This window comes from Daktulosphaira vitifoliae, unplaced genomic scaffold, assembly GCF_025091365.1.
Source record: "Daktulosphaira vitifoliae isolate Bord-2020 unplaced genomic scaffold, ASM2509136v1 Scaffold_1, whole genome shotgun sequence".
Classification (NCBI taxonomy): domain Eukaryota; kingdom Metazoa; phylum Arthropoda; class Insecta; order Hemiptera; family Phylloxeridae; genus Daktulosphaira; species Daktulosphaira vitifoliae.
This window is the reverse complement of record NW_026099572.1, coordinates 8,293,085-8,308,255: the sequence shown is the minus strand read 5'-3', so window position 1 is coordinate 8,308,255 and position 15,171 is coordinate 8,293,085. Positions and strand designations below refer to the sequence as shown.

The 15,171-nt window shown below is 25.8% G+C and overlaps 1 protein-coding gene and 1 long non-coding RNA gene across 2 annotated transcripts in view; one reads left to right on the top strand and one right to left on the bottom strand.

Annotated features, from left to right (window-relative positions):
* Positions 1–4,636, top strand: part of LOC126894982 (putative uncharacterized protein DDB_G0282133) — a 175,613-nt gene extending 170,977 nt beyond the window's left edge. The window contains exon 45 of the mRNA XM_050666393.1: positions 4,385–4,636. Coding sequence (XP_050522350.1) covers positions 4,385–4,395 — 11 coding nt within the window. The 3' untranslated portion in view covers positions 4,396–4,636. The remainder of the gene's footprint in view (positions 1–4,384) is intronic.
* Positions 4,637–8,088: 3,452 nt separating this feature from the next.
* LOC126895018 (uncharacterized) lies at positions 8,089–11,550 on the bottom strand. Its single transcript, XR_007701574.1, has 3 exons — positions 11,482–11,550; positions 8,631–8,836; positions 8,089–8,546 (listed from the first exon to the last, which is right to left on the bottom strand). It is a non-coding gene; the product is annotated as an uncharacterized LOC126895018 (long non-coding RNA).
* Positions 11,551–15,171: the final 3,621 nt, after the last annotated feature.

Below are 15,171 nucleotides of genomic sequence, written 5' to 3'. Positions count from 1 at the left end.
CTGACGTTGCTGTCTCTTTGCTAGTAGACGGTTCACCAAGTGTCCCGTTGTTGGCATTGAGACCTTCAAGTTCGGCGATTCTTCTGCGAAGAGTCGCCAGTTCACGATCTTGTTCCGACAGGTTGTCCGTAGGATCCCTGATCGTCACAAGTTCGTTGTTTTGTGGTTTTTCTATGTTTTTGTCCATATAGTTCCCACGAGAAGTCGAGAAATAAAGGTCCGTCACAGCAGAGCTCGATACTGTGATAAGGCTGTATACTCTATGGTGCGCCAGGTGCCATAGAGGATCCCAATGGTCACTTTACCTTTCGGCTAACTACCCTGTGACAAGTTAGCAACCCTTTCACTTGGTATGGCTGGGTTAGGGGGGCCTATTCGCTGTTAGCAAGCAGGTATGCCCAGGCCTACCGGTCCCAACTAACCAAAGTCATGACCGGCTAAGAGCAGTGGTACGTGTTGCCACCCCCACTGAAAAAAACTAGGGTCCGCGGGGTTGTTAGGCCCGTAATCCTTGCGGATTCCCCTGCGGGACACATGGGATTGTAAATACAGGTAGCTAATTGGTTTTTTTATGATATTGCTATCACAGTCACGGATTGTTTATTATCAATTATGACTATCAATAGATATACTTTTTGTATTGTCAGTTAGTGTATTTATAAACTCACAATAATGTACCTTACTATCATTGATAATAACAATGCTGTGTACCTGCTAATATCAATGTCATAAAAAATCAATTAGCTACCTATATTTGTAATCCTTTGTGTATTATACCTGTATATTAATTCAAAAATTTGAAACTTTAAATGATTGTATCTAATAAACGAATTAAGTTATATTAAAAATTCAAATGCCATTTACTATTAAATTAAAAACTCAAACATTTTATTAAATTAAAAATATGTGTTACCATTTAAAAAAACNAAATTAAAAATATGTGTTACCAGTTAAAAAAACTAAGTTGACCCCCTTCCAAGGCATAAGGGATGAACTTAAAAAGTATTACATAGTTAAAAATTCAAGAATAATGTGCAACTAAAAATAATAAAAAAAAAAATGTTTAAATTATTATTATTCTGCAAGTAATTGAGTNATGTTTAAATTACACCGACACACAAAAAAAAAAAGTTGTCTGTACTTTTGACCGGACCCACCTACAGACATGTATTTTGACCCGCTGAATCCAAAGTCCGTTTGGCCCGGTCACCCTTCAGATTTGAATAAAATGCAAAAAACCAAAAAATTGCAAAAAACTGCAATCAAAGCGATGAAAAAAATGTTGTGGACTCTGATCAAGTATGATTTTTATGTATTTCAATTTACTGAAACTGAATCTGAACGTTGATTAGTCCGTTGAATCGTCAACATTTGAAAAATAACAAAAAAACCCAAAAATTGCAATAAATCATGAAACATTGAAATTATCGAGATGAAAACAATTTTTTGGATTCAAATTGAGTATGATTTTTATGTATTTTATTCCACTGAATTTGAATCTGAAGTTTTCTTGTCCCATTAACGTTTTAAAATTTAAAAAAATCTCAAAATACCAAAAAAATCAGGAAAATTTTAGTTATAAATATGAAAAAAAAATTTATAGAACACGATTAAATACTTTTCTTGTATTTTTTCACGCATAAAATAGGAGTTTAGAATATGAAAATATAATTGCTAATTACCTTATGATATAAGTAAAACTAAAATATAAATTTTTTTTTGATTTTGACTTACTAAAAATAAGGTTTTAGTATATGATATCATATGATACCATTGTGCAATATTTGAAAAAAAAAAATATTCATATTATTTAATTTTATCAAACATATTTTATTCTATATTAAAAAAAAAATCTTATTCAATATTGATCTTTTAAAATTTGTTTTATTATATATATTTTATGAATTTAATTTTATGATTTATAATTTATGAAGTTTTTCTAAAAGTTGATGTTTGTTATTTTTTTTTTTTTAATATCATAAGGTAATTAGTAATCTGATTTGCAATTTAAATATTTTATTTTTAAGAAAAAAAAATCTCGTGCATGAAGAGGTTAAAATTCGAGAAAATTGTTCTCTTCATTCTAGTCAATTTTTTTATAAATATTACAATTTTTTATATTTTCATATTCTAAACTCCTATTTTATGCGTGAAAAAATACAAGAAAAGTATTTAATCGTGTTCTATAAATTTTTTTTCATATTTATAACTACAATTTTTCTGATTTTTTGGGTTTTTTGAGATTTTTTTAAATTTTAAAACGNATTACAATTTTCCTGATTTTTTTGGTTTTTTGAGATTTTTTTTAATTTTAAAACTTTAATGGGACAAGAAAACTTCAGATTCAAATTCAGTGGAATAAAATACATAAAAATCATACTCAATTTGAATCCAAAAAATTGTTTTCATCTCAATAATTTCGATTTTTCATGATTTATTGCAATTTTTGAGTTTTTTTGCTATTTTTCAAATGTTGACGACTCAACGGGCTAATTAACGTTCAGATTCAGTTTTAGTAAATTGAAATACATAAAAATCATACTTAATCAGGGTCCACAAAATTTTTTTCATCGCTGTGACTGCAGTTTTTCGCAATTTTTTTATTATTTTTTGGTTTTTTGCATTTTACTCAAATCTGAAGGGTGACAGGGCCAAACGGACTTCAAATTCGGATTCAACGGTCCAAAATATATGTCCGTAGGTGGGTCCTTTCAAAAGTACAGACAACTTTTTTTTTTTTTTGTGTGCCGGTGTTATTATTATTCTGCAAGTAATAGAGTGAGTTATCATAAAAAAATCACTCTGTATATTTATTCATACATTATACTTTTAAATCAAAGAACCACTATTCAGTATATAATTAAAGAAATAGGAATTGATGTTTTTGTAATTATGCACCAATTTCTTAGAATTAAACACTATCTACAGATTTGCATCGAAGCGTTTCTTATGATAGTGATTATAATCTCTGCAAGATATCATCTATACTTGTTCTAACTATACCACATCTACACTGTGTCGTAAATTCTCTGTGTTTTTCACATGATGATAAAAATCATTTGTTTTTATTTTACATTACTATTAGTAAACAGAATTATAATATGCATGCTTCTATCGATAAGATAATTTTTAACTGTAACAAATTACAAAATATTGTTTTTTATTTGATTCACAATCTAAATCCTTCAGTTATTAATACATTTTTTTCATATTATTTATTATTTTATTCAAAATATATTTAATGGTTACATTTATTTTTGATATTAACAATATATTTTTTATCTCTACTTCCTGTCGTACGTCGGTAGTGCCCCAACGTAGACACAAAAGTTTTACACAAATTAATTAATGTTATATATATATATATATATATATATATTAACGATTAGTTCGTCGTTCAAGCTCTTCTCGAGTCCTCCCGTTGGATAAACTGATCAGCCCCAATCCTTCTAATTAGTGAACTACTAAAGGGGTAGAGTTTAGACCAGCCGTAGCAGACTGAAGGGTGACTCCTTATCAGTCACCAGCACAACTACCTTTTTACTATACCCACTAAAGGACGGTTAAGCCCAGAAACTAGCCAGCTCGTATACTAATTATTAAGATTGACTAAAGGACCAATAGTCCAACCTTGACTCTAGCCGCACACACACACAATATTCTATGAACACGGTGAATATAAAATATTTACGTTAAGTCCAGGTTTTTAAATAGCTATTTTATTTAAGAAACGTATCAAACACATAGTCAAAAAGGTAATATCAAAATGTAACACAAAACAAAATTAAAACGTACAAAGACACTCGCGTCCACGTAACTCGACGTTTCTTTGACAAAACGTCCAGTCTCGTCCAATCCCCGTATACTTTTCATGTTTCCCTTTTATATTCTTTTTCTCACCATTATTAATTTGCTTACTCTGCATTTCCCTTTTATATGGAATTATTATGTTGCTTAAGAGTTCAAAAATTGCTTACTACTATTGTAAAGCTTATATTATACTAAAATCGACGTAATTCAAGACTTTCTCAGATATTTACTACATTCCTTTATTTATCATGTGTACTACTAACCAACAAAGGCGTAAATTTACTAAAAAACTATAAATTGTACAAAAAATGTTTTTTTTTTGAATTTGTATTGGAAAAATAAAAATTTTTAATAAGAAGTCTATCCAATAAAATCCGTATCTTCATACAATATTAATTAATTAATATTAAATATTAATTCAATTACTTATACAATTTTACATTGAAGCAACAAAAATTTTGTTTGGTGTATATAAATAAATTCATTGTTTTTTTACTATAAATAATATAATCTAACTTAATGTTTTGTATTAAAATATCAGTAAACATTTTTTTTATGTTATCTGATTAACTAGGTGAAGAATAGGAAATACTAACCAAATAACAAATTCATAATGATAATGTTTTATATTTATTCTATAAAAATCATTATTTTGTAAAACTGATTTGTAAAATAGGATTATGTTGAACCATTTTAAAATTTTTCTAATATAATATTTTATTAAAAATATAGTATAATTATTAATTAAATTAAAATGTAAAATTTATCTTAAAAAAATGTTTAACAAAAATTTCATTAAAATATTACAATAAAAAGATTTAAAAAATATTAATTTTGTAATTTGTAAACAATTTAAAAAAGAATGTTTAAATAATGTTTTAATGGAAAACGTATTTAAGTATTATTATAAAATATAATAATTGTAAAATGATATATAACAATAACAAAAAAACATTCATGACAAGAATAGAAATATTAGTTTGCAGAAAATAGTTGTCATTTCCTTTAAATAAATGGTCATTCTGATAGTATCTTTTTCTGTGGGGTTTTATAGAATGTGTAAGAGGGTAGTTGAGTTATTTGTAAAAAAAAGGTATTTTTTTTTTTTATCTTATCCACGGAATAGTACTGTTTTGGTGATATAACAAAAGTATTCGTCTGACTATAATTTCACATAAGACTAATGATTTAGAAAATTAAATTTTACATATTTTTTATACGAAACATTTTGTTGCAAAGTTATTATGTTGAAAGTTAAGAATGATTTATGTTCAAAAAGTGAATTTTAGCAAATATTTTTTCATTATTTGTTATTATTATTTTTTTATTTTGAGCAAGTAAAAATAATTTTAGAAAATTTTTTTAAATATCTTTTAAAAATTATCAAAACCAAATTTTACTCAAATGTCTGATATATAATAACAAAAAAATTGGTGGGTACGGAGATCGATCAATGAAAGTTTATAGAATAAGAACCACCCTAATCTATATACAGAATGATTATTTTTAAATTTCAAATTTTCAAAAAGTTTCAAAATTTTGAGTGAATATACATGTATAATACACGAGGGATTACAAATATAGATAGCTAATTTTTTTTTATGACGTCGCTATCGTAGATACGGAGCTTTTATTGTCAATTATGACTATCGACAGATATGTTTTCTATATTGCCCATTGGTGTATTTATAAATGTTATCTAACAACATAATGCCTTATAAACTACTATACATTAAGCATATCTGTTGATAAAGTCTTAATTGACAATAAATGCTGCGTACCTGCGAATAGTAACATCATAAAAAATAATTAGTTACTTGTAATTGTGATCCTTCATATATTGTACATGTATATTACACAAAAAAATATATATTTAAAAAAGTCAAAAGTAACTAAAAAATGGATGTTTCCTAATATATTGAACATCTCATACATGGACGTTTCTATAATTTCAGTCGGCTTTAAATTATTTACTATTCTATTACACAATCCAAAATATAATTCACTAAATACTAAATTAATAGATTTTTTTTGTTTTTTATTAAATATACAACTTTGATTTCAGTGGCCATTAGTAATATTTTTCTTTGAATACAGCATAATGGATAGTCAACTAAAAGTTCATTAAGTTATATTTAGTCATTTGTAAAAATATTATACAGGAAAGTGTGAAATACACATATACCTGTATTTTATAAATAACCCAAACCAACATAGTAATCAATTTTGAGAATTTATCAATAGATTTTTTTAAGGTTATTATGTAACTCTAGATTTAACATTTAATAAGTATATTTAGATCTATTTCTAATGTTTTATAAAAATGTCGCATTTATATTTTTAAATAATAACATACATATTTATTTAGCTTATTAATTGGAACATTATATAAATTTTAAATCATTATTTTAGAATATATGATCATTTTTATATCTTAGTAAGAGATAAAATTCGACTGAAAAATACCTAATGAGAAATATAAAAAACATAATATAATAACAACAGCGTCTCATCCTTAGCATATATATTTAAGATTGTTAATGACTTCCAACTGAGAATATTCTTTTGTTCAACACTAGATATGGAAGAATTATTAGCATCTTGATTTTTTATACATCGCAAATGTTTTAACTTCGATACGAAGCTGAAAACGTTTTAGTTTTACTATAATGTGTTTTTTTTTGTGTCTGTTACCACTTTTTCTCAGCTCTCACAGAACAGATTTTTTTCAACGATTCCTCAAAAGATCACAGATCGTATCTAGTCGAAGACAATACCCTCAAAAATTTAAAAAATTTCCCTTGTTCTCCGTAAATGTTCCCCCATTTTCAAAAGAATTACAAAATTTAATAATCGCTAATTTTTGACATTTTTTCAATTTTTTTTACTTAAAACTATAAATTTTTTAAATGACAATATCAATATAATTTTTATTTTTTTTAATGCATAATGTCATTACTTATCATATGGTATATTTTTTATATAAATCTGAACCTTTAACCTTCCCACTGGGGGGATTCAAAATGACAACTTTTTCACAAAAATTTAAATTTAAATTAAATTTAATTTAATATACTTTATTATGGAAATAAATAAATTTCGGACTTTATTTTGTCTTTACGGTAAAAATAGTTACCAAATGCAATTTTTGTGTGAAAATTCTCGATTTTTTATTTTACATTTTTAACTTTATAATGCTATAACTTATTGAAAAGTTTATGAATCAATACAATTTTTTTATGAGAAATAATATTTATATCCCTCTTTTATTCGACATACTTTTTTTTTCAAATGGCATTTACTATTAATTTAAAAACTCAAATATTTTATTAAATTAAAAATATGTGTTACCATTTAAAAAAACTAAGTTGACCCCCTTCCAAGGCATAAGGGATGAATTTAATAAGTATTACATAGTTAATAATTCAAGAATAACGTGTAACTAAAGAAAACCAAAAAAAAAAAATGTTTAAATTATATATATTCTGCAAGTAATTGAGTGGTTTATGATAAAAAAATCACCCTGTATATTACACTTATAAATCATAAAACTTGTAATCAGGATACAAGTAAGGAAATAGGAGATCATGTAGCTTTAGGAATAATCCAACAATTTATTAAAATTAAATACTATTTAACACTATCTAGATAGTGATCCAACTGTGCCGCGAGCCCTCTGTGCTGGATTTTTGAAATCGAACTCCAATTGTTTCTATTTGTTTGACCTATGAATAGTTTTTCACACGTTTCCTATTACACTTAATAAACACCCGATTTCCCCCTACGTTGATTTTTTGTTTAGGAATCTAATAAATATTTATAATTTTTATAAATAAATTTTTATATTTATTCTTTCAGAGTTTTATTATACCTATAGTAAAATCGAGAAGTTTGAAAATTTTAGTTAGTTTATTTAAAATATCCGAATTATGAGTTGTATGTTATTTATAAGTAATAGATAACATGAAACGTTTAGACGTACCCAAACATGTATATTTTTTGATTAATTTCAAAATTAAGTTTTCCCTAAACTTTTAATAAAAAAATTGAATTTACTTTGTTTATTCTTGAATTTAATTGATAGATAATACAAATTTTAAAATTGTATTAAAAACTATTCCAATTACTGCAATAATATTTATTATAAATTTTAACAAAATTTTCGAAAAATTACAATATGTATTAAAACTAGTTTAAACTTGTTATCAAATCTTTTTTATTGGAAGTATTTTTACACAAACATTTATGAAATTATTCCAAATAAAGTGCCATATCGTTTATAATGAAACATATAATACATTAATAGAGTCTTATTAAGTTGCATTGTTTTAATACAATTAAAATTGATAAAATATAATCCTTGTATATAAATCCAATTTTCACGTTTAACTTCATTATCGTTACTTATTTTATGCATTGGAGTCGGTGTGGTCGTTATGTGTTCTCCAATGTGACCTTTCAGGTACTTCCGTTTCACTAGACCACGATTCGCATTTATCTGTATACTATTACATGTTTACTATAATAAGAGTCTATATATAAATTAGTACTTGTCCGCTCATCAATATGAGTAATACGTTATTATTATTTTTACTAACGTTTTGTTCTCATTATGGCCATAAGTTATGATCTTTGACTACAACTATTTTCCTTCAGTATATTGATCGTTCAATATATTCTGTGGAAAACACTATTTGCTCGAGAGAGATGATTATCATTATTTCGAACACACATACCTTTATAAAATAATAAAATAACATTATAACGACGACGATATTATATGTGACTTGCCAAGACACTTGCTGTCGTCTTTGTCTTACCGACGTTTCAAGATTTCATTATCCGGAATAGCTCGTTATAAGGTGTTCAGCTCGCGTGAGTCACTTTCTTACAGCTCGGGTCAGGTATGGACAACGAGAGCATGAGAAAGTTTGAGGTCAATTGAAAACTTGCAACCGATATTTTCCCAATGGAGGTGGCATATGATGTACAAATCTTCGTGTCTACTGGTATGCACACGATGAAACTTTGTTATGTTAAAAATAATTTGAAATAGATGAAAATGTCATGTGTTAAAAGTTGGCCGACGTATGACCAGACAGCAAAACATACATAACAAATTTAACGTGTAATCTATTTATCGTTTCCCGCCGTGAACGTGGGAAATTAAATTATGATTCTTTTTTTTTTTTTTAGAACAAGATATTAACATACGATGCGTCATAACACAATGATGATTACTACAATCACATGTGTGCGTTATTGTTCTGCTCACGGGAACATACAATAATGGTTAGATGTTTCAATGCAACAGTAATTTCATTTTTTTAAATATCATTATTAGTAACCCAACATTTAACATATGAATGGAGTACTACACAAGTTTTAGTTTAAAAATTCAATTTAGATGGTATTTTTATGTATTGTCCACGAGTGTTGAACTATTATAACAGAACAATAATTGTTATGCAATAACATCAAAAATAAATATGGGCATTAAAAATATATAATTACAGTCCATAGCTTTATTTTTTATAAAACGCATTTAAGTTTTGTTATCTTCAATACTACATTTTTATAAATTAAACTGATAAATCATATTGAATATAAATTTTAGATTTTGATTTGTTCAAAAAATTATATATATGACTAAAAATAAGCAATGTTTTCGTTATTTATGTTACATAAAAACAAAAATTAACTGTATTACTATATATTAAATGACAAAAAATAAGAGTCAATGAATTTTTTAAGCGTAATATCTTCAACTAAATACGAATTGTAATCGTTTGACGTATAGTTGAAAATAGTAGGTCGAGTGTGGGTTGGCTAAATAAATCGTAGCCACAAAAAGAACCACATAGTAAAATAATATTAACATGAATAAGATATTTCTTCTCACCAAGGGAGACTATAGTGATGGGATACTTGATATTTATTGAAGTTATTGAATCTAAATGAGATAAAAATCAAATGATTTAAAAATTTTTTTTTTTAAAAAATGCAAAATATAATTACCACAGGCGAATTCGAACCTCGTACGCTAAGTGTGAAAGACACAAGTGTTACCGATTCGGCAACTGTTCGTTGCTTTGTCGCATGATAAAATTAGCAATTTAAGCTAAGTTAAATTTAAAAATTACTTTTTCGACTATTGTGGTTCAGGTGGTAATTATATTAAATAAATAAATAATCAAATAGTTAGATATTACTTTAGCATATATTTTAAATTATTATACATAAGAGTATATAAAAAACAATATCAGTTCCCAAGAGGAAGTCACAATGGACAAAATGTTAATGATATACTTGGTGCATCACCGGACCGGTTCTCGTCACCCTTGGTCACTCGGCGTCGCGTGACCTGTCGGACGAGGAGAGGTAGCTGTGTCGCAGTCGACATCCAGCGGTAAAGCCAGAAGTGCAATGTGACCGCGTCACGACTTCAAAAAAGTAAAAAAATTTTAATAAGTTTAATATATTATGTCTTATGAACTTTATTCTATGTCAATTATGTTATATAATATTCATGAAAGTAAGTGTATTCCCCTTGTAAGATATTTTCAAATAAAATAAAATATAAAACCCAGAATTTTAACACAAAAATAGCATATTTTTGAATACGGTAGTCATGTTCACCAAGAAGAAAATGTATATTTCGAATTTTTTTTTTTTATCATAGTAAAGTATATAATATTAGCTTTAATTTAAGATTAAATAAAAATTCCAATGAGGATGAATAGTAAATTCTACAAGACTGTAGTGAGGCTAGTTATGATATATGGTTCAGAGTATTGGGCGATTGATAAGAAAGTAGAGAAGAAAATGAGTGTAGCAGAGATGAGAATGTTTAGATGGATGAGTGGAGTGGCTAGAGAAGATAAGATAAGAAATGAGCATATAAGAGGGAGTATAGGTGTAGCGTCAATTGTGGATAAGATGAGAGAAAATAGACTTAGATGGTTTGGTCATGTTATGAGGAGAGAAAAATCGGAAGCCATAAGAACAGTTATAGAAATTAATATTAAAGGAAGAAGAGGTAGAGGAAGACTAAAAATGATGTCATAAAAAAAGAAGAGAGTGGACGTATAATGATTGACTATGTATGTGATATTTATATTTTTTTATAATTAAGAAAGAGGAATAATAATAGAATGTAGATGTTATGGTTAATAGATTGTTGAAGTACGTTTAGCTACAAGGTGAAAATATAGCATACAATATATATATCCATGAACTCGTTATTAAGATACTACCACCAAACGTGGTTTGTCGTAAAAAGTAAATTGAAGGAAAATTATATTCGGTATGACGCACACCTGAGTCATATTTATTCTACGATAAAATGTGCAATGATTATAGAGGAGGATTTTACGACTCTTAATATTTATTGGTCAAGCTATATGAATGGGAAACAGCGTGTGTTCATGTAATATGCTACTGTCCAATTGTTGGGCGCCAAGCCTTAATGGCTGAATTAATCTTTATACAAGTTAAAACATCTACGTTGAACGCGTACTATTATGATCCGAATGTTGAGAAAGTAGTTATTAATAACTTATCAAATTATCCACCTTTAACAATTCTATTATTCCCTCGATAAAAGTTATTCTTGATTTATCTTATGTCTATCCTTAATTTTATGACATGCTTAGAAATGTAATTTCTTACCTTGTGTCCAGCTAGCTTGATTGTTTATTGCGTAAAAGATATATATATAAAGAGAACACTGACTTTTATTTACTTATTAATTTTTGTAAAATTATGCAAATTGTTAAACTTGAAATATTACTTCACTGTAATTCCTTTCTATACTTGGTGTCTGAGTATATGTGTTACTTTATATTTTAAAATAAGAAAAATTATAACCAGATAGCTTATGAGAACCAATCCCTAGTGACACGTTATAAACTATTGTTTTACGAATAGTTTTAACCGCTAGATGTGCTAGGGTAATGACTTCAATAAACTATCAATATTTTATGAAATTGTGTATTTGATATGAGAGTCGACAGAGGTAGTGCAATCAATCAAACACGTATCTACTTAAATTTAAAATACATTCTAAGATCTCCTTAGTGACATGCCATAAACCATTGTTTTACCAACAGTTTTAGCCACTTGATGTGCTAAGGTAGATTTTCGAAATGCACTTATTAAATAGACAATCCAATTGAAGAATTAAAAAAAATTCTTAATTGGAACAACTCACAAAATACAAAATACAAAAATAAGAAAATGTTAATTCATAATAATTTAAAATTAAAAAAAAATAAAATAAAAAGTTTAAGTTATTAATGTTTTTATTACATTACTTATAAGATAGTTAGATAAAAAACACCAAGTGTGAAAAAGATTCTAAGTCAGAGAGAGCACATCGCGAAACAGTCTGGTACAAAAACGCTTCATGACCAGATTTTTATAAAAAAAAATAAGGTGGCGAATGAGCTAGAAATTGCTCTTTTATAGGCCTGTTTTATGAGGGGGAGACTTAATGTTTTATATTTTAATTGCAAAATCCTTCTCATTGGCTAGTCAAAGAAACTTGAATAGACCTGTGCGCAATCTATTATTCTACTAATTTGAGTTAATGTTTCACATTTGTATTGGTGTTTATATCTATCATCTTCCATAATAATGTGGTTTATTAGAAAAATTATCAATATAAAAATATAAATAAAATAAAATTATAAGTGCTAAATATCTATTACANGGATAAGGGTGGCCGACCCCTAGTAGTTTGGATTAAGGCAAGGAAGAAGAAGAAGAAGATTAAATAATAATAAATTTAATTTTTATATATTATATTTTATGAATCCTTTCCCTTTTTATTATATATTAATATAGGTTTATTATACAACCATATTTACAAAAGAATAAATTTCTCCTAAAATAATTATAATTTTGGAAAAAAAAATTTCCCGTTGTTTGATATTATTATTTAAGCCATTAAACAATGTTTAAGTCTATCACTTGTAATTTTGAATAGGTTAAAAAAAGTTTTTTGTAACTACATTATACTACAAGTTGTATGCGTCAGGAAAAACGTAAGCAATTTTATTCTAAATTACTCTATGATACTATTAAAAAATGTTAGTATACTTATAAAAGACAAGATATGGACACCAAAATATTATTTACTTAACAATTGAGAATAAAAAAATATTTATATGTAATAAATATTTATTACTCTTAAAACTAATTATGATGTAGAGTTAAATTTTGCCAAGGGCAAGCTTTAAAATTATAATCCCACAATTTATTATGAATGAAAGCTTTATGATAAAGTAGGAATTTAAAAAAACCAAAATTTATTTAAAAGAAATTATATTACATACATATTATTTTTTCTTATTTAAAACTTTCATGAATGAAATACAAAGATTAAGAATGAAAAAAAAATCAACAATTTAGGTATACTAGTATGAAAAGGGAGTTTTGTGTTAAGTTAATTAAGCATTAAATAGCAAAAAATTATCAACTATATTTCACTAGTTTTCTCAAAAAATATATTAGAAATCTTTTTTTATAATCATAATCTGGNCAAAAAATATATTAGAAATCTTTTTTTATAATCATAATCTGGTTGATTATGTATTTCTACTGCTACTTAGGCATAGAATTGTGATAATATACCACAATTAATACGATACATATTTTCTTTGAATATTATAAGTCTCATATAAATTTATGGAAATCAATATATACATTTATAAGCTAATATATTACGAAACAAATATTACTTATGAAGTTTTACTATAATTTTATAAACAATTAGTAGGAGTAAATTTGTATTTACGCAATCATTTTTTTTTTTTTTTACAGAATTATAAGAATAAATTTTAGATTTATCTACCTCAAAATCATCTAATACGTTTTTTTTATCTCTGAAATGAAATATAGTTATAAAATAATTATAAATACACGATTATGCTCAAAAATAAATATATTTGAATAAATAATAGATAAACCATTATCAAGTGACATGTTAATAAATACAAATAAAATTATTTATAAAATTTGAAAAACATTTTAATAATAAATAGTACACTTTAATGAATTTTAAATTAATAACGTACATAATAACATATATTACAATATATAGCAAGAACTGTACATTATATAACTATAGAATTTAAAAAAATATTACTATATTTTAATGACTGAAATCCTTATAATAAAGTTGTAGTATAGTGAATAATAAAAAAAAAGATTTATTTAACAGACATTATATTTGAATAAATCATATACATACATATTAATTTTTCTGATTTTTGAACTTTAATGAATAAAACACAACGATTAAGGCAAACAAAATTTATCATCAACGTAGGTATATTAGTATGAAAAGGAAGCATTGTATCGAATTAATTCAGCATTAAATAACATAGATTTGAGATAATATGTACTCTAATGTACATATTTTCTCTGAAAATTATTTTAAACAATTAAAACAAATATAATTAATGAAATTTTACTACATTTTTATAAACAATGAGTAGGAGTAAATTTGTATTTACGCACCCATTTTTTTTTCTTATAATTATAAGAATAAATTTTAGATTTATCTGACTCAATATCATCTAATACGTTTTTTTTCATCTCTGAAATGAAATTTTTAATATTATTATAAATACATGAGTAACCAAATGATATACATATATACAGGATGATTTTTTTATCATAACCCACTCAATTCAATTCAATTAAATTCAAGAATAAACAAAGTAAATTCAATTTTTTTATTAAAAGTTTAGGGAAAACTTAATTTTGAAATTAATCAAAAAATATACATGTTTGGGTACGTCTAAACGTTTCATGTTATCTATTACTTATAAATAACATACAACTCATAATTCGGATATTTTAAATAAACTAACTAAAATTTTCAAACTTCTCGATTTTACTATAGGTATAATAAAACTCTGAAAGAATAAATATAAAAATTTATTTATAAAAATTATAAATATTTATTAGATTCCTAAACAAAAAATCAACGTAGGGGGAAATCGGGTGTTTATTAAGTGTAATAGGAAACGTGTGAAAAACTATTCATAGGTCAAACAAATAGAAACAATTGGAGTTCGATTTCAAAAATCCAGCACAGAGGGCTCGCGGCACAGTTGGATCACTATCTAGATAGTGTTAAATAGTATTTAATTTTAATAAATTGTTGGATTATTCCTAAAGCTACATGATCTCCTATTTCCTTACTTGTATCCTGATTACAAGTTTTATGATTTATAAGTGTAATATACAGAGTGATTTTTTTATCATAAACCACTCAATTACTCGCAGAATAATAATAATTTAAACCTTTTTTTGTTTTATTATCTTTAGTTACACATTATTCTTGAATTT